This window comes from Biomphalaria glabrata, chromosome 1 (assembly GCF_947242115.1).
Source record: "Biomphalaria glabrata chromosome 1, xgBioGlab47.1, whole genome shotgun sequence".
Classification (NCBI taxonomy): Eukaryota; Metazoa; Mollusca; class Gastropoda; family Planorbidae; genus Biomphalaria; species Biomphalaria glabrata.
Genome location: NC_074711.1, coordinates 85,944,513 through 85,967,601, shown reverse-complemented (window position 1 = coordinate 85,967,601; position 23,089 = coordinate 85,944,513). Strand labels below are relative to the sequence as shown.

The window sequence follows — 23,089 nt, the reverse complement described above, 5'->3', positions numbered from 1 at the left end:
CATTCTCCTTTTTGAACACAGCAAAATCGTATTAAGAAATATTATTGGGATTAATAAATCTATGATTTTTTCAATGAATAAACATGACCTAGATAGAGATATCTAGAATATATAACTTATGAATGAAAGAAAAAGTGTGGGCTGCTAATTTGAAGCCAGAGACCATGCCCACTGCATGTGATCACGCAAGATAAGCTGGCGGTGAGGAGAGGTATACACTCAGCGAGTAGTGTCACAAACTATCCAACAGGCAGTGGAGGGAAGGGGGAGAGAGTCATGAAAAGAATTATAAGCATCTATGGGAGGGAGGGGATGTTAAGGTGTCACAAAACGAACATCCAAATTATGAAAACAAGAAGAGGGTCCTTGGATGGGAGTTAAAAAGAAAGACAGAGAGAAAATACAAGTAGCCTAGTAGAAAATATCATGTTTATTAAATTAAAATAATTAATTTATAGCTCTATAATCTATATAAATTTATTTCTGTCTGTTTCTACACATAGATTATATAGGTATTTAAATAAATAAACTATACACGATATATATATATATATATTATGAGGAAATAGACTATAAATACATATTGCAAAATTGAATCTACTTCTTTTACTACAATCTAAATAATTTTTAAGTAACACCGATATAATTTATTAGCAATTACATAGTGGTGTTCAACACCGGTGCTCACTGTTCAACTAAAGGAGAAAGCCCAAAAACTGCGTTCAAAATAGGAGCATGAGGTGACCCAATTTATTTTAAAATAAAATCTTGACTATGGGTGGTAATACAAAGGAACACAGCTATTTTTATAGTCCTTTAGTTGCAGAATAAGAATCTGCTTTCAGTTTTTTTGTAAGTTAAACCTTCACCAAATAAAAAAATAAAATAAAAAATTGACCTAGTTCCCGAAAGTCGGTGTTCAGTTATAAGAATCTACCATATGTCAGCCAAGGAAAGTTGACGCCTAAGATAGTCTTTGAGGCGTTTCCGTGGGGCGCCTCTGTTACGTGGACCGCCTTTTAGCTCACCAAAAAAGACTGCCTTTGGCATACGTTCGTCTCCCATACGGAATACGTGCCCTGCCCAGCATAACTGTCGGACCATAAGAAGTTCCTCTATACTGTCTGCAAGGACAGTCGCTGTTTGTAGTGCGGTCTTGTCACCGTATGTCCATGATGGAGAGCAAGCATCTTTGGTGAAAGCGATCAAGTAGTCTTAGTTGCTTTCTATATAGTGTCCATGTCTCAGAGCCATATAGAGGGGTTGAGAGAACCACCGCCTGGTAGACATTGATTGATATGAAATATAGTCTTTAGCTAAATCTAGTGCTATACGACCGAAAACATTCTCATCATTCTGCTAGGGAAAAAAAAAGGTAAACATTAGACAAAGTGGCAAACAGTAATCTCGCGAGATTTGACAAAAGCGCCATATGCTAAATGAGACTTGCCAGTTTGTAGGATTTTTTTTTTATTCGATATACATTTTAACGATTCTTATTATGATTTTCTTAAATAACAATTTTTAAGATTAAGAAACTCTTTATTTGCTTTTTAATTAAAAATAAAATTTTAATATTTTACTTTAGTGTAATAACTTTACATATATAATTTTATCTGTAAAGTGTTAAAGTATCTGCCCTTTCATTAATAAACGACTTCCGGACGGCAAAATTTTACCCTTACGCGTTTTTTTTTATTAAAGAAGAAATTAAGAAGTGCTGCATCTAGACTATAGATTAGATCTAATCTTTATTAAGTGAATTTGCTTCCCCTCTTAATGAAATGGATTCGCCCCTCAACGCATATGAACTAATGAACGGAATGCAAGTAAGTAACTTACTAGACTCAAGATTGTGTCCTTGCTTCTGCCTCTGAGCCCTCTGCTTCTCGCCTTCAAGTTAGAGTTAGTTAGAGTTCTGCTACTTCTGGCAGAAGTTCTGCCTCTGGCTTGTCACCCCTCTGGCTTTGGCTTCTGTTTAGTTTTAGTTTACAGTTATGAGTTACACTTAATTTTTAGTTAACAACTAGCCTTAACTAAGATTAAAGATAACACTAGTGAGACTTTTAAACTGTATTCAGAATTTCAGTGTTACTGGGAGTGTAGTCTTAGACTTAGATCTACTAGATTTTGATCTATCATGATCTATCTGATATCATGATCTAGACTGACTAGAGGAGGTTCTTATATTTTGAACACTTCATCACATTCTCCTTCCTTGAACGCGTCACTTTTTTGTTTGTAATTCATTTGTTTTTTATGTTTGGAGCAAAAATCGACGATTAGGGACTGCGCATGTCCAATTTTAGATAAGTTCCGTTAATTTTGTTCGGTTTTTTGAAAGCAGATGGCAGTTTTTTAGATTCTCAGTAATCATGTATGTAAAGCTGTTGTTTTAAACCTCCCCCGGCAATTCATACCCATATAATATAAGGGGCGAAAGCTATATTATGAGCCTGTTTGATTGTAGGCTGATAGGCATATCAAAATATGCTTCTAAACATCTTTAGAAAGACATTCCAATCACATTTATACCGTTAGCTGTTAAATAAAATTTAAAAAGGGCAAGGGGGTGTCCAAACAAATAATAATGAATTCAGCTCATTCTCCTTCCTTGAACAAGGAAAATCGTAATAAGAAATATTATATTATTGGGATTAATAAATCTATGATTTTTTCAGTGAATAAACATGACCTAGATCGAGATATCTATAATATATAATTTATGAATTAAAGAAAAAGTGCATCAAACAGGCTGTGGAGGGAAGGGGAAGAGAGTCATGAAAAGAATTATAAGCATCTATTGGAGGGAGGGGGTGTTAAGGGGTAACAAAATGAACATCCAAATTATGAAAACAAGAAGAGGGTCCTTGGTTGACCACTACTGGTCGCGCTGGAAAAAAAAAACTTCTCTGTTACAGGGAAGAGGAGGCGTCTTCTCTCTACTCTACCTTATTGTCTCTACGAGGCATTTTTTTCCAGCAGCACAACTCCACTAGCGCAGTGCATGCCTGTCTCACCTTAGCCTTTTTGGTACGAGTAACTGGTCAATCGATAATTGCTTGTCTGCTGCTCAAAAGGGGAGGGGGGAGGCTTCATACTCTCTTTTGATTTTGACAATCTCTCAGACCACACAAAGCATAGTGCGTATATACTTATCACAGGCCCAATGCATGTTGATGTTTCATACTAAGGCCTTTTGCGCACATGGTCGATCTATAATTGTAGGCTCGAGGTCTACATTGATATTGCTAATGTGATTTTTTTTTTCAGCTGCCAATTGTTGCATACTTTGTGCACTCAGGAATCATAATATTTGTACATATTTGTTACCTATTAAATGGTTTTAAAAAAATGGTTATACATCAGGATCAGCCCAAACTTTGTTGATATTTTTGGTTTCTTTGGTACTGGTTTTCCAGATGTGTGGAATTACGCTCGTTTGCAACAAGTGGTTAAAGATGTGAGAGAAGATAGAGATTTGTTCCGCACATAGCTTGATCAGCTTGCCACTAATTTTATCTGGTCCAGAAGCTTTAGTTACGTTTACTCTTCTAAATAATAAGGTCACCTTACAAAAATGTTAAAGTTACAAAATGATGTAGGGTTCTTGCTTTACTTGAGTCAGTGTTGAAAATTTCTTTTGTAGGTCAACAAAATCTTCTTTGTCGAAGCGAGAATAAAAATCATTTAGTTCGTTAGCGAACCTGGTACCATGCATCATGTCTCCATATGAATACACCTGTGTATTATGCCTTAGGCAACAAAGACGCATCATGGCACTGTGTACCGTGTGGGTTACCTCAGTTTACATCAGGACTGTTTGATTCCTTTGATGCGGACACTTCTAACCCATACAACATCCTAAACACCATCCCGAACCAAACTCACCAACCACTAGCCAGATCCACTCCTGTTAAACCTAAATCTACTAAAATTAATACAACAGCCTCACTAAACAAACCTACTAAAGAAGTAATACCAAAATACCTTAAAACCTTAGTTATAAATTTTCAAAGCATTAGGAACAAAACAGCAGACTTAGAAATTTTATTAGAATGTGAGAAACCAGACATAATTGCAGGAACAGAAACTTGGCTGCATCCTGAAATTTATAATGCAGAAATTTTCAATAGTAATTATGAAATTTTTAGAAAAGATAGGGCTGATAATCATGGAGGAGTTCTTTTAGCAATAAAAAACACTCTTATAGCAGAAGAAATTACCTTACCTAACTCAAAAAATGTAGAATCAACATTTTGTAAAATTAATACCACCTCAACATCCCTAATAATAGGCAGCATTTACAGACCACCAAATTCTAGTTTAGAATACATGCAGGAACTATGTAATCAGATTACTACACTTAAAGAGACAAATAAAAATGCAGTTTTTTGGATTATGGGTGATTTCAACCTACCTGATATAAATTGGAAAACACTAACCATAGATAAACACCAAAACCTTAAGGACATAAATGAGCTTTTCATAGAAACTTTACACAACCTAAGTTTAGATCAAATCATTAAAAAGCCAACTAGATTAAACAACACATTAGATCTCTTCTTAACCAACAGACCTGGATTAGTAGTTGATTATGAAATTATCCCTGGTCTATCAGACCATGAGATCATAAAAATACACAGTCAGATAAAAGCAGTAGCCAATACAAAACCCAAAAGAAAAATCTTACTCTGGAATAAATGTAACCTAACACAACTACACCAAGCTGCACTAAACTTTCAACAAACATTCTTATTAGAAAAAGACATTAACCAACCAGTCGATGACCTCTGGAATTTCATTAAAAACCATCTTAAAAGCATAATAGAAAATCATATACCAACTAAATACACATCAAACAAAATAAATAAATGCTGGTTTAATAATAGACTAAAGAAGCTTTGTAAACAGAAGGAAAACCTATATAGAAAATTTAAAGAAACTAATGCAGAAAGAGTTTACAAAAAGTATATAAAAATTAAACACTTAACCCAAAAAGTAAGCAGACAGCTGCAGAGTGAATACATAAACAATGTAATATCTAAAGATAACAACAAAAACCTATGGTCATACATTAAGTCTAAGAAAATGGAAACAACAGGCGTAGCGCCATTAAAAGATGAACATAACATAATACATAATGATAATGAAACTAAAGCAAACATTCTAAACAAATACTTTGCATCAGCATTCTCAGCCCCAGGAGACAAAGACATATTACTGAATTTGAACCAAGTAGACAACATAGAAGATATAGTAGTACAAGAAAATGGAATTCAAAAACTATTAGCCAACACCAAACCAAATAAAGCTTCTGGACCTGATGGTATTCCAGCTAGATTACTCAAAGAACTAAGTAATGAGCTAGCCCCAGTGTTCAAAATACTCTTTCAGGCTTCACTTAACCAGGGCAGAGTACCAAAGGACTGGAAAGAAGCTAATGTCACCCCCCTATTTAAAAAAGGAGAAAAATCTGACCCAGGGAACTACAGACCAGTATCACTTACCAGCATCACATGTAAAATCCTAGAACACATAATATGTAGCAACATCATAAACCACTTAGACAAACATAATGTCCTCACACCATACCAACATGGCTTTAGGAAATATAGATCATGTGAAACACAACTAATAGGACTAATTGATGATTTTTCAAAAGGTTTAGATAATAGTGAACAAATAGATGCTATCTTACTAGATTTTTCTAAGGCTTTTGACAAAGTTCACCACCATAGTTTGCTTAAAAAATTAAAATATTTCGGCATTAATGGTCCACTGCATCAGTGGATTAAAGACTTTCTGATAGGGAGAGAACAAACTGTAGTAATAAATGGCTCTAAATCAACACCGATAACAGTAAACTCAGGTGTACCTCAAGGTACAGTCTTGGGTCCACTACTATTTTTAATTTACATAAATGATTTACCAAATTGCATTAGTTCAGGAACAAAAGTCAGATTATTTGCAGACGATTGCATAATATATAGAACAATAAAAACAACACAAGACACAGATATTTTACAAAGAGAATTAGATGAATTACAGAAATGGGAATCAAATTGGAGCATGTCTTTCCACCCAGAAAAATGTCAGTTGTTAAGAGTAACAAAAAAACTAAAACAAATTAATTCCACTTATCTTATTCATGGCAAACCAGTATCACAGACTAAAAACGCAAAATACCTAGGTGTTATAATAAATGAAAAACTATCATGGAATCCACATATTGATGAAACTACAAAAAAATCAAACAAAGCATTAGGATTTATTGAAAGAAATTTCTATAAATCAAATAAGAACATAAAACTAAAATGTTACTTAACCTTGGTTAGGCCAATAATAGAATATGCATCCTCCGTTTGGGACCCCTCAACTCAAGAAAACATTAAGAAACTGGAACAGACACAAAATAGAGCAGTGAGATTCATAACAAACGAATATTCACATTTGACTAGAGTAACACCTTTAGTAAAATCACTAAATTTAGAAAGCCTTCAGGACAGAAGGCTCAAAAGTAAAGTAGCAATCATACATAAAACACTGAACCATAATCTTCAAATACAAAAACAAAATTTAATAAAATACTCTGAAAGACACAAAGATAAAGGCACATTACTCGTCCCATATGCTAGGACAAATTTGTACAAATACTCCTTCTTCCCTAGTGCTATTAGAGCATGGAATGGGTTGCCTGAGCTAGCCAGGAAAACCAGTGACTTGGCAGAATTTAAGTCATTGGTTAATATGCATGACTAAATGCATGACGCGTAGGACGTAATCATCTTCTTTTTTGAAGTAACGTCTGTATTATATAAGATAAGATAAGATAATACACATATATAAAATTACACTTGATAAAATATGCATAGTTACACATTTAGACTTTTTTTTAGGTAGGCAGGTCTGATTTAGATTAAAGCTGCCTTATCAAACACCCCTTTTTTGTTTACCATATTAGATGATATCAAGAGTCTTTATTTTGATGGATATTACAGAAATACTGTGGTAGTGCAGTTCTGGATCCTTTTTTTTTTCTAATTTTTAACACATCCAGTTAAGTATCCCTGCGCAAGATCGTTTTTCTGCTAGGCGATAAAGTGGACTGGTATGAAAGTGACCTTTTTCAGCCTATAGCGTCGGGTGAAAATGATCATTTAAAAAATAAGGAAACTTGCGCATGAGACCCTTAATATAAATTATGAAACCGATGCTTCCTAGTTCTACATACAAGATAATTATACCATGCTAATCAGCAGGTGCCAAAATAACACTGAGGCAGAACGTAGAGGCTGTTTATCCTAGGGTGGTTAAAAATTAAATTTGGAAATTTTGCGACAACACTCTCTGTTTTTACCTTGTAGTCATCTTGATCTTGTAATGTTAGGATCGTTAACTACTAATCTTCTCATTTTTAATTTTGCTTGTTTTGCATAGATTAATACTAATAATAATCTATTTGAAACTTTTTTAGGGCTTGGACAGCTCTGGTGATTCATTGACGAAGCGTCTCAAGTTGGAAAATGGTATGGTAGTTATTTTATGCTATTTTAGTGAGCATAGTAGTCATTTTGTTTGTTGAATTTTACTTATTAAATTTTTTTTAACCTTTTTTTTTTAGCATGAATATGGTCAACTAAAATGGATTTTAAAAGTTTTACAATCAAAATGACAGCTATGCTCTCAATTTTTGTATGACCTATTAATAACTCATTTCCATTGTCACAATGGTTATGAAAATCCTAATTCATAAAAAAAAAAAATGGTACCTGAAAAGAAATTAACTTAATATATTTCTGTACCAAAATGGTCTGGATATTATGTTTGCATTATTTCCACTATGTGTTTATATTTGACTGAATTAATCACATTTTCTTTATATTTCCTCTTTCTCTTTTTTTTTTTTTTTTTTTTTTTTTTTTTTTTTTTTGTATTTTTTTTCTTGAAGTAGTGTACAGGAGAGGTAGAAAGCTGCAGCTGGTGTAACCTCATCTGATGATGTATGTGTCCTTTGTGGCTTTAATACTTGACAATTTAGCATTAAATGTAAAATCATTAATTTTTTTTTTTTCAACTTTTTATTATTACTTCCTACAATGCTACATCTATTTTTTTTAAACCGTTTCAAACATGTGATAAAAGTTTAAAAAAAAAAGTTTTATGCCTGTAATATTTAACTGTTCCTTAATCATTTAAGAAGCTTTATTTTTCCCTGTTACATAACTATATAAATATATGTAAACCCAACAAAGGTAAATGTTAGTAAATATTGTGCAATAGTTCTATTAGACTTGTTAGTAAATGGTACATGTAAACTATTGTACTTAAATTGCTAAACATTAAAAAAAAAACTGCTTTGTATCTGTTGATAGTATAAATGTTTCTGAATATAACTTTAGTATTTCTTGGTGCATCGTGTATTTTCGGAGTGAAGTTTTGGTCTTCTTTCTATGTACTTTCAGCCAAAGCCTCTGGTTCAGGGCTGAGGAAAAGAGGGAGCCATCGGCTAAGCCTGTGAGTGTGGATACAATATAATCAGATCATGTGTCCTTCAAGACAAGTCCTCCTAATCATCCAATGTCACTTAAGTTTTGTACATACAAATGACACTTGAGATTTTGATTAGACAATACCCTTGTAATAATGGAGAAAAAAAAGTTGGAGTTAAACAAAATTTTTAATATTTTTTTTCGAAATTTTATTTTATGATAATGCTAGACATTGAGCACAATAACTAAATTTTAAACAAGTCAGTCTTAGCAAACAATTATGTGAAAGTAAGATAAAAAGAAGGCTTTTCATTTTGACAATGTTTAATATTTCACAGGCCTTTTTTTTTTCTTCCGATTTCTCCTGTATTTTCAGTTGACATCTGACTGTGTTGAGATCTTCAATTGTGTCCAGTGAAAGCAAGAACTTGTTTTGTGGTTATAAATGTCTCATAAACTTGTTTACCTTTATGTTTTAGTAATTGCTTGAATATTTTTCTCTATATATAAAAAAAATCACAAGGCTCTTAAGCCCGTGTTATGGCGCTCAATAAATACAGTATTGCCAAAGATTTTGTAAAAGGTTCTCTAAAATTATGAAGTAATCATCGGAAAGGTTTGTAATTACAAATTTCAGAGAAATGTAAAGCTATTTTCAATCTGTGGCACTACATCTTGCAAGGCTCTACCCACAGAATGGTGAAAGCTACCTTAGTAATGTTGTGTTTTTCTCTTCTTTTTTTCTGTGTGTTTCATACAGTCGTTAAGAGAAGGGCATTTTGCACCATACCACCAGCATTATGTATTGGGAGGGCATGCACCAACAGCCTCCGCCATAACTCAAATGTAAAGAAAGTGCGGCGGAATGTCACCAGGATGCGGTAAACATTAGAATTTGATGTCCAATAATGTTTTGGAACCTATACAAATGAATCTTTGGTCTGCAAATTTTCAAAAAAACAATATAATAATTGCTTTATCTTGCCTCTTGTAATTTACTGGAGGCGTTTTAGATTTATTTGTGACAATCCTCTTGTGAACAGTTTTTGAAAATTTGCAGTTCTGATAGGTCTATTACATGTCTTATCTCATGAGAGCATCCTGCAACCAAAAATAAAAAGTAATACTTGTTGATGGTTCCTTCTGTAATTGCTTTAGAACTACAGGATCCAAAAAAAAACGAAAAATTCATATTTAAATAAAAAAAACAACTCATTTTTTCTCTCTGTCACAGTTAAATGGTAAGTTTAAAGAAATGTTCTCATATGGATTCTCTATTTTAGTAGAGTCTAGGTTTTGACATCTTCTTATCTTGTGTTTCAGGTGGAGATTCGCAGGAGCCTTACTTTCCGCAGTCAGATCAAAGTGGGCCACTGCTGGAGGGCCCTGGAGCAAAGAGGGACATCAAACCTTTTACGCCTCCAAAGCTGAGTTCCTCTCAGCAGGAAGATATTCAAAGAGCTAAAAAGTTTGCCATGGAACAAAGTATCAAGAGTGTACTAGTCAGACAAACTATTGCCCACCAGCAACAGGTAAGTGTTTTTAATAAAACAATATAGCATTTTCTTTTTTCTTTGCTTAGTGTAATCTTTTTTCATTTCTGTTAATACAGTATTAAAACATGAAGTAGAAACTTTTCGAAGATACAACAGAGATCACTATTTCTGCTGCAGTTAAGGAAGCATATGATGCACTTAAAGATACAAAAAAAAATAACTTTTTTTTTCGGACAAAATTCCCTTGGAACGAAGGTGAAAGCCATCTGAAGAGATGGCAAAAAACAAACAAGAAATAATTTGAAGTTATAAAATTGTAATAAATCCTTTGTGTAGATAAAAAATAAAATTGTAAAAAAACGATAAAAAAAAAAAATATGTAACATCGAATAGACTTTGTAGAAATATATGCAAACGATTTTTTTTTTTTTTGGTTCACATAAATAACAGAATTTTTTGAAGTTTGTAAGTGAGACATCAGTGTAATACTAAATGTGTTACTTCATTATTTGCTAAGATAATCACATGCAGATATTGTAGATTCAAAGCGTAAAAGCAAAGGCCAAGTACAGATTATATTTTCAAGCTGTGGTTTAGCTTAATATCTTAAAGTGAATCCATCTGTAACTTATTTTGGTTATATGGCATCTTGGCTCTATGTAAATCTTTATTATAATTATTATCTTAATTCTGTAAAGTGGTTTGAGAGAGAAGCTATCACAATACCAGTTAAAACCTTAGTCTCATGTTAAATGTTCAGACTGCCTTGACCAGATAATAACACTAAGTGCCAAGTGCAAAAAGAAGACAAGCTGTTTCACATCTCAATGTACCATTTTGCCATGCATGTATTTTGTGTGCCTTGTGTGCAGTTAAGCATTGTAAATGTAACGTTGTAATTATAAAGAAAATACTTGAGATAAAAAATGCCACACAACAGATGGCCCCAGTTTTGGAAGTGCTGGGCTAGGTAGATCTTCTGAATGGACTGACTAATGGTTAATATATAATTGAGTTTGTTAAAAAAAAAAACAACAGTCATGATCTATATCCCCTGTTTTTTGTTGACCGGTCATTTAATCCCCAATTAAATATTTTTCTTTTGATTGTTAAATTGTGCTGTTAAGGCTTTGACTTTTAAGTCCTCTTTTCATCTAATATATAAATATGATTATGTAAAATGCTTTTTGACATGTTACTAATGCGTTTATAGTGTTTCCTCTTCCACTTTGCATTCTTGATGAGAAATCTTATAATATATTGTAAATCTGGGTGTGTACTAAGCTATAGCGCTTCTATTGGATGTGGGGGATGTAATATTATAATGTTATCCTGCACGACATAATGATCAAAAACCAAAGTTTGGTGGAAGTAGTGGAAATCTTTTGAGAGATAGAATTGCGATTAGAATAATTATGATCTGCCGCTGATAACTTATCATCAAAGGCCAAGGTGTGGTGGAAGTACGACCATGAACATTTCTAGATGGTCTACGTAGGGATAGTCAGTTGCACCAGGCATCAGTTTTACAGGCTAGTGCCAGCACTGAAGAACGTTCAAGGACGAAATATGCAACACTGGCAAAGAGAATAACAAACATTGTTCATCAATATGAATCGATGGATCGTCTTCTGTACTTACAATCGATAGCCTATCTATCTTATTCATGTGGATGAACACAAAAACACTTTTTTACATTACCTCTATATTTATACATTACCTTTTTATAGTTTTTAATGGCATTTAATTTTATTCTTTTATCTAACGTGTTACACTTTTTGTCATTTAAATAAAAAAATGAATATATTAAATATTGCTCATTTCAAAATTTTTACAATTACTACTTGTTAGATAAAATGATCAGATGATGAAAATATTAGGACCGGGAACCCAGTTTTTGTTTTTGAATATTTTTCTATGCCCAAAGTGGGCAGCTCTGTTTAGAATCCAACCAAAATATTAATTATATTTTTCTTTCTCTTAGCAAATGCAACAGTTCCAGAACACAGTCCAGAGACAACAGGCATTAGCTTTAATGTGCAGGCAAGTCTTAACCTTCCTATTTTTAGAAAAAATAATTGTAAAAATTGAAAAAAAGTTGACACACCGGTACCCAGTTGTTTATGGGTATGCTTAGGCAGTCTCTCTTCCCCTAAGTAACGGTTACTGGGTTCCCACTGCCTCCTGATTTTCCAGGAGCTCAAGGAAATCTCTTGAAAAATGGACAAAATTGTAATTTTGGAAGTCATTCTATATGAAAAATGCCATCCTATTGGCAATTAAAAAAAAACAGCATTGTTAGCTTTCATTTAATACAAATGTAATAATATGGCGAATTCAAACCTTAACCCAATGAACTATTTCCGGTTAGGAAAAAACTTTCCAAGCCCTAAGCAAATTTAAAAACTCCTAAAAAAATATTTATTTTGAAAAAATAACCAAATTCAAGATCTATCAATTACTTTTGAATTTGCTAATTTGAAAAGGAAAAATAAAGCTTTATTAATTTTTTACATGTATGACATATGTTGGTTCTTATATTTATTACTAAATCTTTAGTTTTTGTTTTTTCTACTCTTGAAATCGATTATTTTCTCCTGGAAATCTCCTGAAATCATAATCTCAGAATGGTGAGGGAACCCTGTGGTTATTAAAAGAAAGCATCTTATCTTTTCTGTTTGTTTGTGCATTTTTTTTTATGCACACAGTTTTTCTTATGTTCAAATAAACAAACTAATCTTACTTCCTCTAATGATCAACACCAGTAAGGAGAGATGAACTTCCATGGTCATCTTCTGAAATGTGAATAAAATCAGAACTTTGTGCCTTGTCTTTCTCTGCTATGTAAGAAATTTTTTATCTGAGAGACTGAAATGTCATTTACTTTTGAAACTTAAATTAGTCTCTCTTGGATTCTTTTTCCTAAACATTAGTCTCTCTTGGATTCTTTTTCCTAATTATCCATCTTACATTTTATATAATCTATTGCCCATTATTACTCTTATTATTACATTATTATAAAAGTTTTTAAAGTTCAACCAAAGAATGTTTGTGTGTAGAATACTTACATGAACACATTTCTGATTTTATATCCTTACCTCATAAATCTTTTTTTTTTCTTCTCTCTATATTCACACCAAGTTAGATTGTATTTCAATATGGAGTAGTAAGCTGATTATACTGACTAAGCATTCATATTAAGAAATGAAAAACTGACATAATTTCAGTGATAACAATCAATAGCAGAGTGTATGTATAGTTAATGGGAAAGAGAGAACAAGTTTCAATGTTTCTAGTCAATACAAAAGTAACCCTAAATGTATGGGAGTCAGCAGTAACACATTGGCACACCTGCTTGCTTTCCTTCCTTAGAGGCCTTCAGATCAATAGGGTTTTTTATGTTCTCAATCAGATAAACTGCCATTTTGCTTCAGTTTTAAAAAATTCCATCTTCAATTGTTGTCACTCATGCTTTTCTTTCCACAGAATCTATGTGGGTAGCATTAACTTCGAAATCAAGGAAGACACTATCAAACAGGCTTTTCTACCATTTGGACCAGTCAAGTCAGTTAATCTGTCTTGGGATCCAATCACCAATAAACATAAAGGTTTTGCTTTCATTGAGTATGAGGTTCCTGAGGCAGCCCAGCTGGCATTGGAGCAGATGAATGGAGTCATGATCGGGGGCAGGAATATCAAGGTGGTTTCATTATTGTTTAATTTTTCAAAATTCTTCTTCAAACACCATTTAATAAAACTTTTTGTTTTCTAACTTTATAAAGTCTTGCATCTTTAAAAATATTTAATATAGATCGGTGTTTCTCAATCTTTTTGTAGTGGCATAGATATATTCACAGTATTTACCAATTGGGTGTTACTCTTACATAAAATAAACTGTTCTGGAAAAAAAAATGAATTAGTATGCAGAGCACATGATATGGTTAGAAAGATTTTATTTTGATCACTCACAAAATTTCATTTAATTAAATTTATTGAAAAATCATAACTGATAGGAATTATTTAATTTCAGGCTCTTAATGAGTGTATAATTTTAATACATTTTGTCCCAAGGAACAGCTTTTTAAAAAGGGGCGCAATTCTGTACATAGTTCTAACTTGGCGGTTGCTTTTGAGTTTGATTTACAATTCAGAAAGTGTTTTGTTTTCTATTCTTCAGGTTGGAAGACCAAGTAACATGCCCCAGGCTCAGCCTATTATTGAACAACTAGGCCAGGAGGCTAAGAACTATAATAGAATTTATATTACTTCCATACACCCCGATCTAACAGAAAACGACATCAAAAGGTAATTCTATCCTTTTTTTTTTTTTTTTTTTTTTTCCCATTTATGACATAGTAACATTAGTGGGCCTTAAAACTTAAAAAATTGGAGCTTGTGTGGATACACTTATGACATCACTAGTGGACCTCAAAACTTAGGAATATTGCAGCTTGTAGGGATAAGCGTATGATGTAATTTTTGAGGTGGACACAAATTTAAATACAAAATATTGCAAAATTACTAAAGTTAAGTAGCATTATAAGTTAGTTCAAATTTTTTGCACGCTGAAAAGCTTCAATTTTTTTCACACTATTTTAATATAAGCAACAACATTAGAAATCGCATTCTAAATATATACATACTGGAATTGTTAGTTCACAAAGCAGTATTTTGTGCATAATATATAATTGTATTACATCATATTTTGTGGTTTTGTCTTTGTTTTAATTCACATTTTTTTCTTTTCTTTTAAAAGTGTGTTTGAAGCTTTTGGTAAAATTCTTACTTGTGAATTAGCTCAAGATCCTACAAAGCAAGGCAAACACAAGTAAGTCATTCAATCTTAACTTATAAATTCCTTCTACAAAAGATTGTGTCATAATCATATCCAAGTGCAAATTTAATTGTTCCTGGTTAGTCAAGCAACCCCTTCATGCACTTGTGTAGAAAGAGTTCTATGAATTTATCTTTGTGGAATAAAAAAATATTCTTAGTATCTGTGTGTGAGCTGGTCTACATTTCTGACTTGGCATTAGTACTAGACTTGATTGAATTGACCAATGTTCACATATGTTCCTATATGTCAGTTTAATAGGTTGTAATATAAAACAAGGTTACAAAAGACAGTTTGTGTGGAAACACAAACTCAAAATCGGCCCCCGAAGTAAAATGTTTTACATAATTCGGATAATCCTTCAGAGTTGAAGATAGTTTACTTCCTAGTCCAAACCTCCAGCAGGACGACGGGGGATGGGAGCAGGCAGGGTTTGAACCTTCGATTGTCGATAAATCCAAACCGCACGACCAGTGGTCCACCCAGGTAGGCTTCAATATTTTCAGAAAGAACATCCGAATGAAATTATATCAAAGACAAATGAGAGATAAGAATGGTTTGAACGAAATAAGTTAATTGTTTCGAAAAGGCTCAATCTCATATTCGAATCCTCAAAAAAAAAAAAAAAAATTTCCGCTACATAGAAAAAATGTTAACGAAAATGATGTTTATAAGATTACTATTCGTCTTAAATTAGGTCTAACATATAATGCATACTAATTAGCTTTTTCTTATAAAAAACTGCTTGCATAATTGATTTTAAAAATTAGAATTTTCGCTTTCAGGAAAAAAAACAGTAGCCGTTGCATCAGAACTTTGAATGGTCTAAAATATTGTGAAGTCAGATTTTCAATATCACTTCTAGTTTACGATATCTAAACGGGACGGACGGACAGACATTTCGCACAAAACTAATAGCGTCTTTCCCCTTTCGGGGGCCGCTAAAAAAACTAACTAAAATCTATACAGTGATTTTGGATCAGCTTGGATAAAATCAAGATCTAGATTTATGACTATTTATCCCCATCTACTAAATCTGGTCTAGATGTAGTTCTTGGATTGAATGGCTTAGTGTGTAATTGGATGTTCACTATCATCACCACCTTGACTATGTGCTCATTTTAGAGTAGATCTACATAATATTATAAGATCTAGACTCTCTGCCTTTTGGACTTGTTACGATGGCCCTGAATTAGAACATTTGAATCCTAATTATACATGCATTCTAAAGAAATATTATTCAATATGTGTGACTGAGAGGCTAAGTTCGTTTGAACATGGCTTGGCTTCCTATCAAGGGGCTCAAAGCTCGACACTGTTGAGTAGAGTTGTGTTTACCGAGCGCCTAAAGGCAGCACAGAAAACCTTTCTCCCAGGTACCCCCTCCCAACTCTGGTCCTCAAATGAGATTGGACCAAAACGCTCTGAGTATGCTATAAGCATGAAAGTTTTCGCTTCATAAAAGCTATTAAATTTCTAAATTAATTTTAACTCTTCAAACATGAAATTTTCTTGGCCAGCTTTATCAGTTCACTTAGACAAAATCTTCCCTTAGCATAAGTTTCGTCTATTTTTTTTTTATATTAAAACTACGGAGTTGTTTTTTTAGTACAAAGATTAAGATAGATTTTGCAGAATGCATTTTGGCTTTCCAGGTATAATGTTTTATTCAGTCAAACATGCACATATTAAAACAAAAATTATTAGTAAATTATTTGATCATTAAAACCAAAATTAATAATAAATATATGATCAAATAATAATTAGTGTTTCTATTTTAACTTTTTTTTTTTTGTACAATATTATATGCTAAACAATTTATTTTTCAGAGGTTATGGTTTTATTGAATATGATACATTACAGTCAGCTCTGGATGCAGTCACATCCATGAATCTGTTTGATTTAGGTGGACAGTACCTCAGAGTTGGACGTGTGAGTAGAAAAATGTTATAATTGTCCTTCGTAAAGTGTTAAAAGATTTTTAAAAAACCATTTCAGCTTATAAATGAACACTTCAATGAATGTCAATGTTTTCCTTGCAGGCAATCACTCCGCCAGACACAGCATTTACACCATCAGTCCCTCCTGCAGCCATGCCTACAGCATCTGCTGTTGCAGCTGCAGCCATCACAGCCAAACTAACAGCCATGGATGCCCAGCAGCAAGTGTTGGTGAGTCAATGATGCATAGATTTGACATTGAATTGATTGGTGAACTAAATAGAATATTGATCTCAAAAAAATTTCACAAACAATTTTCATCTGTTTATTATTGCTATGTATGTAATAAAAAAAAGTTATATATTAGGGTTGCCCACCAGTTCATGGTTTGAAATACATGAGCACGTACAACCCAGATACCACTATACCTTTGAGAGCTTTACATTAGTGTTTTTTTTTTATACATTCATGGACCATCCCGAACACACCCTTTACAGTTGGTAGCCTCATACATACATGCAAACCCTCAAACATTACACAGCTTAGTTTGTGATAGGTCTTAGGTCTATCTGTTAATAAAATGCTGTTCAACTTTAAGTCATCAATGAGTAATAGAGTTGAAAATAAAAGTAATAAAAAAAAATATGAATATAGGTATGCTGCTAGATATATTTTACTACCGGGCCATATTCGCCTCCAGATATTAAAAAGTACTATCCATTCTTTGCTCAATAGTTTTGTCAGGTATCCACAGTATGCTGCTGCTGTACACTAACGGCTAAACTAGAAATTCTTTAAGTCTATTTGATTCCTATTTTCTTTCAACAGGCCCCACCTGGTTTAGCTTTACCAACATTAGGTGGCACAAGCACATTAATCAAAGGTGCGACCCCTGTCATCAGTGCCATCACTTCCAGTGTTGTCACACTACCACCAATGAACCCACCCCATCCGTCCATGCCAAAGCCCCCCACACAGCCCCCAGTCCCACTAATGTCACTCCAGACTTCCCCAGTACTACCAATACTTCCAGCTGCCAATCCTCCTGCTATTGGGCTGACGTCTCTTCCTATGGGTCTGGTGCCCACACAAAGTCCAGGTAATTAATTGTTTGTTTGTCATAAAACATATATTCAAATCTTCATATTTTATCATACTTTTTTTTTTTTTTGCCCATCCATTATTCAACAAATATTAGTTATACTTATCAAGAATGAACATGCATTGTTTTAATGGGTTGAAATTCTCCTTGAAGTTTTTAAAATATTTTCTTTCTTTAAAAAAATGACTGTATTTGTTTAAGAGAATGACTTCCTTCTTATTTTTAAAATGTGATTACATTTTATTATTATTATAGCTTTTATATATATATCATCGTGGCAAATATAGGGGAATAAGCGAGTTGTCAACATGAGATCTGTTTATAATTTTCATCACTAAGAAACAATATATATATTATTGTTATAGTTTTTTTATAGCGCTACTTTCATGCTTATAGCATGCTCAGAGCGCTTTTGGTCCAATCTCATTTGTGGACCGGTGGGGAGGGGGTATCTTTAGGCGCTCAGTAAACACAATTCTGTCCAAGTCAGGTGTCGAACCTCGAGCCCCCTTCTAGGTAGCCAAGCCAAGTTCAAGCGCACTTGGCCTCTCGACCACGCTTCCCACAATATTGATGACACACATCCACAAGCTCAGTTACATATAAATCTACTTCTTGCTGAAACTGTCTCATTTTGTTCAAAACTAGTTGGGCTTTTAAAATATGAAATGGAAGAAAAAAACATTATTTTGACTTTCTCTTTAGAGCCTATCAAAATTTGAATGTTAAAAAGTTTATATGAACTTACTGTTTAGCTAGTTAGGATTGATACATTTCATTGTGAACAATTTCTGTTAGCACTATTATTTTTAAACTGCATATTTCTATTGTTTATTTCTTTAATAGATATTTCATAAATCAATACAAATATGCTTCTGAAAACAAAAACCTTTGTTCTTTAATTGAAATAAACAATAAAAAAAAAATCCAACTCGTGAAAAGTAACCCCTTCTATTTTCAGAAACAAAGAAAATAAAAATTTAAATAAGTAATCCTACTTTCAAAGTTAAAATTTAAACTGACCTATTGAAAATCTAAGCTCATTGAATTATGACATGCTTCATTGATTGGGTTCAAAATTCTTATGCTTTAAAAAAAAAGGCTTATTGTTAAATAATTGTTACATTTAAGAGCATCAATAAATGGAACATTACGAAAAGCTGGGGAAAAATTTTTCTCGGTTGAAGTTAGTTGTTCATGGGATGAGAAGTAAATGCAGGTTGTAAGATAGGTTTAATCATAATAAGTTGTAAGAGAAGATGGATATCTTAGTAGAGTTTTATTACAGTTCTTTGTAGTTGGCATTCTGGTGCTACACTTTACACAGAGACATTGTGGAGACTTGCACTTGAAACCAAACAGCAAGAGTTCTGTATTTTTAACTGCTTCTTAACAGTTCAAGTTTTTAAACATTTTTTTTTGCTTTTTTTTTTTTTTTAAAGCTTTGGCAGCAGCGGTTGTATCAGCTATGGCCATCAAGAAAGAACCATCAGCCAGCCAGTTGTCCTCTCTGCCTGGCCTGATAACCACACCCTCAGCATTTAACTTTTCCACTGGCCTTACAATGACACCAACTGTATTGGCAGTGGAAAAGGCTGAAGAGAAGCCAGTCATGGAAGAACTCCCACAGACTCTGGAACAGCAAGAGAGTATGAAAATCAGCGGAAGTAGTGCCAGACATATGGTGATGCAGAAGTTAATGAGAAAATCTGATGTAAGATAGAAGTCTTTTTTTGTTGCATTTCTTTATTGTTTTTTTAATTGATTTCAAAGTTTGTATCATGATTTGTATTGGGTTAGCCTCTTGAAATTAAAACAGAAAAAAGTCATATTGGGCTTCCCTATTTAAAGCATTGGCTTATGAAACCATCAAAAGTAAAAAAAAAATATTAAAAAAATCTATGCTTCCAGGCTCCAGTGTTTTGGGTTTGGGTCAGGGATGCCTTCATCTCATCTCTGTTTGTAGTCCCGTCTGGGGCATAGACCAGCAACCAGCTGCCTCTTGGTTCGGGGCGAGTCTCTCCAACTGTTCCCGCGTCTTGCCCTTCTGCTTCCAAATTGCAGCGTATGGCAGGGACGCCAAAGTCTAGTTAAATTTGGTTTGGCACAGCATGTAACATCTGTATTCCTGAAATCTCCTTGATAATTCCTCAACTAGTTTAGTAAAGAATAATATAATCTTCCAGTTTAGTTACTAGACAAGTTATTGGTGTAATGAAATTATCATTTATGATTTGATCTAATGAAGTTATTAGTTATGATTTGATCTAATGAAGTTATCATTTATGATTTGCTAGTGTCGAGTGATGGTGCTGAGAAATATGGTTGGTCCAGAAGATCTAGATGATGACTTAGAAAGTGAAGTGACAGATGAATGTGGCAAGTTTGGTCATGTGATCAGAGTTATCATTTACCAAGAGAGGCAGAGTGAAGAGGAGGATGCAGAAGTTATTGTGAAAATATTTGTGGAATTCTCATCTCAAGAAGGTAAAATAGTCTCAATATACAACTATTAGAATGAGGCAGTCTGTTTAATTTCATGTGTATAGATCAGTTTCTATTTATTGGTCTAGTTCTAAATAAGTGATAGAAAGGTCTGCAACATAATAGATGGGTCTGACACTACAAGATTAATGCAATGGATATATAGAGGAATTGAATTCAAGCATGTCCATTGCAAAGTGCCAGCATATAAGTTGGATCTGTTATGAAATTTTCTTTGTATAATGTAGACTATTAGTGTTGGGAAACATGCTTAAACAACGTGGATAAATTATTGTAAATATATTCACAAACTTTAAGACATTCTAAATTGTGTCAAGGCAAAATGTTAATACACAATTACACTTTGTCAGTGCATCAAGTACAAGAATATTTCAGTAATTTGTATAGATGTTTGAAAACAGACCATGTCTCAACTAGTGACTCAGTTAATTCTCTCTTGACAGCATTAGTTATAATAAATACTTATATCTGTTCAATCTTACTTGGCGTGACTGAACTATAAAATAAAATGTTGCATATTTTAATTCCTTTTTTTGTACACTAGAGATAGTACTTAAAAGATGCTACAATTTCAACTACAGTATATAGAGAGTGGGGAGAGTCAAATATTATTGTTGCTTTTTGGTACAAAGAAATACCAAGTTTTCTGTACCGCTATAGAATTGTGTAAAGATAGTCTGTTTTATGTATTGGGGGATCATTGTTGATGACATTGTTTTCTACTTATTTTGTTTGTTTCTCCACAGAGGTAGAAAGAGCCTGCAACTCTTTAAATGCCAGATTTTTTGGTGGCCGTGTTGTAACAGCAGAGAAATACGACCAGGACATGTATGATGCCAATGACTTGTCAGGGTGAACTTGTTAGACTGTGTTGAACATTAGTACCAGTGATTTCTTTTCCTGTTGACTTTGTGAGGGTGTCCGGCCAAGTGTACTTCAAGTTTTGACAGTTGGACTAAAGTGATATTTGTACACTAGAGAATGGACTAGTGCTGTATTTGACTGTCATGTTGGTTTCTGATTTTATACTTCTTTGTATATTTGTATTGAGTTTACAATCTTGTGATTAGTGTTTTGATTTCTTAATTGTTTTATCCATTCTATAATCCCACTCAATGTCTAGAACGAATTCAAATCCATCCACTAAGTTGAGTTGTGTACAACACTAAATAGAACATGACATGATTTACTGAGTCCAACTACACTTGCTATAGGGCAGCAACATTCAGCCCTCATTTTGTACCATTCACTATTGTCTCAAGACATTTCATAGAAGTTTCTTTGGTGTCATCAAGCCAAGCAATAGTATGTCCTTATCCAAGTCTTGGACCAACTAAGTATTGTTTTGTTGGATGAGTGTGTCTCCGAAAGAGTCCTAAGTGATACTAGATCTATGTGTAGGTGTGCCAGATGTGACTATTTTAGAAATGAAATACTTGTGTTATCTCAATGATTTGTGACCATTGTTAGAAACCTGCTGAATGTAAATCTTAAAGATATGCTCAATTGAACACAATTTGTTGTTTGTTTGATTTTGAATATTTCTATTTCTTTGTTCTCATTTTATGTTGGAGCGTTTAAATGACTAGAGTGATATATGAGATGAACTGCACAGTGGTTTCTGAATATTTCTATTGATTTAAATCATTTCCATGTGACTTCATTATCTGACATGTACTGGTGTAGTTGAACCAGTGCAAACCTCCTGCAAATTGGAAGACCTAATGTGACAGTGTTGCATATGAGACTCTATTTAAACTGTAGCCTGCAGATTTTGAAGAGAAGTTTGGCCTTTCTTATTAATGAGTTATCCCAAGAAATAAATTAATTACATTCTATAACTGCAAGAATAAGTAAGTGATGTAGCGCATATGATTTGTCATTACAAAAAAAATGTTCTACTAAATTAATAATTTTAATGGTAACAAAGCTGTTAATTTAAACTTTATTTTTTCTAACCACAACCAGCTGATTAGGGTGTGCAATTATTCATCTACAATTAGGTGAGCAAAACTCGAGTGATCTATAGTGGATAGGTAGATCAAGAAGTAACTCGATTTATTGAAATCTGTGGCATTTTGTTACTTCTCAGAGGCCAATTCTTGATACATATCTAGTCACTGGTTAGGCATTGATAAAATAGAACAATAAAATGTTTACTGACAGCAATGTTTCATTCAGTAGTTTGATAGTGGGCAAAACAAAAACATAAATTCTTTTTCATGGATACAAGTTGGTAGATGTAAATACTTCCGATGTTTCGAAGGATTAAAGAGATATGGAATTCCCTATACTATATTGATGTACCGGTACTTGTTAGTTATGGTTGTTACAAAATTAACAATTTACTAAAAAAAACTACTGTGATTTAAGGTATAAATATAGAGACAGCACCTAACTCAGAATTGTGAAGCATAGTAGCAAATATTAATTTACAATTCTTACTCTTTAGTGTCTATATGTTAGTGCTGTACCGTCATTAGATCTTGAAGGGTGCGTCTCCAACATGAACCACACAACCAGTGGGGAATAATATTTTGTTTTGTTTGATGAATAACTTAAAATGTACAGGAGACGCGTCCACCGGATTGATTGATCACAGACAAAAGCGTCATTGGCGTCAATCATTCAGTTTGTCTTCACATTCGCCCTTAACGGTACTGGTATGGTTATCTACTGGTTAGGTCTTTAAAAAGATGGATGTCATTTGTAGTCACATT

General features: G+C 33.3%; 1 protein-coding gene across 6 annotated transcripts; it reads left to right on the top strand.

Moving 5' to 3' along the window:
• Nucleotides 1-1,719: 1,719 nt before the first annotated feature.
• LOC106054280 (poly(U)-binding-splicing factor PUF60-like) lies at nucleotides 1,720-21,885 on the top strand. 6 transcript variants are annotated; one of them, XM_056018304.1, is made up of 14 exons: nucleotides 1,741-1,829; nucleotides 7,478-7,529; nucleotides 9,253-9,373; nucleotides 9,816-10,024; nucleotides 11,973-12,031; nucleotides 13,475-13,691; nucleotides 14,166-14,293; nucleotides 14,745-14,816; nucleotides 16,652-16,754; nucleotides 16,865-16,993; nucleotides 17,591-17,861; nucleotides 19,307-19,578; nucleotides 20,162-20,351; nucleotides 21,116-21,885. In XM_056018304.1, exons 3-14 carry the CDS (start codon nucleotides 9,358-9,360, stop codon nucleotides 21,223-21,225), a joined length of 1,776 nt encoding a protein of 591 aa, XP_055874279.1. In that variant the 5' UTR covers nucleotides 1,741-1,829; nucleotides 7,478-7,529; nucleotides 9,253-9,357; the 3' UTR covers nucleotides 21,226-21,885. The 6 variants fall into 6 exon arrangements, with proteins under 6 accessions (XP_013065528.2, XP_013065527.2, XP_055874279.1 ...); XM_056018302.1 differs by having other exon boundaries at nucleotides 8,466-9,373; XM_013210074.2 differs by lacking the exon at nucleotides 9,253-9,373 and having other exon boundaries at nucleotides 1,720-1,829; nucleotides 13,475-13,688.
• Nucleotides 21,886-23,089: the final 1,204 nt, after the last annotated feature.

Coding starts and splice junctions, on each gene's coding strand:
- LOC106054280 (XM_013210073.2), top strand. CDS start 1,785: ATGGATTCGCCCCTCAACGCATATGAACTAATGAACGGAATGCAA. Junction 7,530..9,815: donor GCGTCTCAAGTTGGAAAATG/GTATGGTAGTTA, acceptor CTTGTGTTTCAG/GTGGAGATTCGCAGGAGCCT. Junction 17,862..19,306: donor GGTGCCCACACAAAGTCCAG/GTAATTAATTGT, acceptor TTTTTTTTAAAG/CTTTGGCAGCAGCGGTTGTA.